We start from the raw sequence: 2,298 nt of genomic DNA, 5'->3' as shown, positions 1-2,298 counted from the left end.
CAATTTCATGGAGGCCGAGCTGCCGTCAGCAAATCGTACGCCCTTCTCGACGTCCCTCGCCTCCCCCTCCCAAAGCCACACGCGAGCTCGTTCAGCCGCTTGAGCGCGCTCTGACCCATGGTGTGTGGTGTGTTGCGGCAGGCCGGGTCCGTTGTGTGGCGCGATTCGGGCACCACCGGAATATATCATTCCCGTGGGCACACCGGTAGCCGCCAAGACAGTCAAGGTACCCTGGGATTCACCCTGCTAACGCACCATGCGGTGTGGTGTGGTGTGGTGTGAGGCTGGACTCATTTTCGGTGGTCTCCTGCTTGCAGGCAAGCAGAACGCGCCCCGCCGAGTGGCTTCTCGCAACCGTCGTGCGCTACGTCGCCGGTTCGCTCTCTTCTTAAGCAGGCAATGAATTAATGACACATGTCGTGCGCGCACTCACCCTCCGCTCTGCGCACAGACAAGCAGCGATACGAGGTCGTCGACGCCGATCCCGAAGAAACCGAGAACAACCGAAAGTACGCACACGCACACGCACACGCCCACATCATTCCTCACGTTACCACGCCTTGCTCTTTTATTTATTTTCTCGATCCGCAGGCGCTACCTGTTGCCCCGGCCCTGCGTCATCCCGCTGCCCACCTCGCTCCCCGAGTCATGGTCCAAAGGTGCGCCCGATGATCGGTCAACGCCCACCGAGGCAACCAACTAACACACTTCTGGCCGTGTGTGTCGCTCGATCGTGCAGGCACGCAGTTCAGCAAGGGCATGATGGTGCTCGCCATGTTCCCCAATACCACCGCCTTCTATCCGGCCACGGTGCAAGTCGGGCCACGACGAGTACCTCAGCTCACCTCTTTTTCTCCTCCTTTTCTTTTGGTTCAGTTCTGCCCTTCTCCTCTCACACCGCACACCGCACAACACACGACACACAGCGGAAGGACAAGAACTACGTGCTGCTGTTTGACGACGACGAAGAGGATGGCCAAAAGTGCAAGCGCTACGTGTCCCCTCGCTTTGTCGTCCACTACGACAAATAGGGGCGTACAACCACACGACACGCCCACATTTTCACAATACGCCTGACTCCAAGTTAACACAGAACACTCAAGAACCAACCATACATGGTGATTCTAGTACATACAGTATGGGGCGGGGTGGGGCAAGAAGGAGAGGGTGAGATAGGGGTGAGGGAGGAAGTTAATCCATGTGTGCCTGGCAACCACCTGCATTTTCTCCCTGGTGTTGTTCACCCCATCTTTAACTGCAGGGCTTGTCAGGTGGGAGGTGGTTGTGCTCTAGGAAACTTGAGGAGGTGACCATTCATAGCTATTTTTGCAAATGTGGGTGCAAACAGAAGAAACCAGTCATAGACCAACCACAAAGTAGGATGACAACCAACCAGGATTCAACATTCGTCCTTCGAAGGCATCTTATGGCCTTTGTCACGCCTTCTGATTGGCGTGCGTTTTATCAGTGACGGAAACGGCAGAGGGAAATATCAAGGTTCGGCAATTCTGATTTTCCACTGCTGCGGTGAAGTGCAGTTGGCCAGGAGCTGTTGGGATTGAGAGGCAGGAAGGACCCGGGTAGCTCAACTGGCAGAGCGCCGCATCTCCAAATCGCGGAGGTTGGGAGTTCAACTCTCCTCCTGGCCCTTCTGTTTTGTTGCTTGCGTGCAGCTGGCACACGGCAGCCAGTTTTGAACAGTGCGTGAAGCACGTTTTTTAAATGTCTTAATTTATTATTTATGTGACAAGATAGAGAACAGGAAATGTTGTTCATTCCCAGAGCAAGTGGGTGGGGTAGACGTCGGGCCGGTGGTGGTGCTGCGGCTCCTGCTGCTCGATGGTCGCCCGCACCGAAGATCGCGACGTGGAGGCGTCCAGGAGGTGGATGTAGTGCGAGATACGCGAGTGGAGGTAGTCGCGCATGAGGTCGTCCTTCTGCATGGTGCCCATGTAGGGCGGCAGCGTCGCCGCTCGACCCACCACCCCGTCCACCACCATGATCTGCCACTTCACCTGTTTCCCACGTGAGTTGTGTGCGTGTGCTTGTGCGTGTGCGGTGGTGCGTGTGCGTGTGCGGTGGTGCGTGTGCGTGTGCGTGTGCGGTGTGGGAGATGTACGAGGCCTCGGCGGGAGTAGAGATTCTGAACGCAGCAGGAGACCTGGATGGCGTTGCCGCCCTTTTGGAGTATGTAGCACAGGCAGCGGAATACGGGACCCACGGTGAAGGGCTTCTCGGGGATCCCGATCAGGAGGTGGGCCACCAGCAGCGACATGTTCTCCAGATCGGGCAAATTAT

The 2,298-nt window shown here is 56.7% G+C and overlaps 2 protein-coding genes across 2 annotated transcripts; one reads left to right on the top strand and one right to left on the bottom strand.

The window, feature by feature from the left end:
* Positions 1-117: 117 nt before the first annotated feature.
* ACA1_376470 (uncharacterized protein) lies at positions 118-958 on the top strand (the record flags this gene model as incomplete). Its single annotated transcript, XM_004353650.1, has 6 exons — positions 118-226; positions 318-375; positions 452-509; positions 592-659; positions 740-831; positions 927-958. 6 exons carry the CDS (start codon positions 118-120, stop codon positions 956-958), a joined length of 417 nt encoding a protein of 138 aa, XP_004353702.1.
* An 814-nt stretch (positions 959-1,772) lies between these two features.
* Positions 1,773-2,275, bottom strand: ACA1_376460 (uncharacterized protein; the record flags this gene model as incomplete). The annotated part of the gene is made up of 2 exons (XM_004353649.1): positions 1,773-2,015; positions 2,120-2,275. 2 exons carry the CDS (start codon positions 2,273-2,275, stop codon positions 1,773-1,775), a joined length of 399 nt encoding a protein of 132 aa, XP_004353701.1.
* Positions 2,276-2,298: the final 23 nt, after the last annotated feature.

This window comes from Acanthamoeba castellanii (assembly GCF_000313135.1).
Source record: "Acanthamoeba castellanii str. Neff unplaced genomic scaffold scf7180000084685, whole genome shotgun sequence".
Classification (NCBI taxonomy): domain Eukaryota; phylum Discosea; order Longamoebia; family Acanthamoebidae; genus Acanthamoeba; species Acanthamoeba castellanii.
The sequence above is the reverse complement of the archived record's forward strand: the minus strand, read 5'-3'. Positions and strand labels throughout refer to the sequence as shown.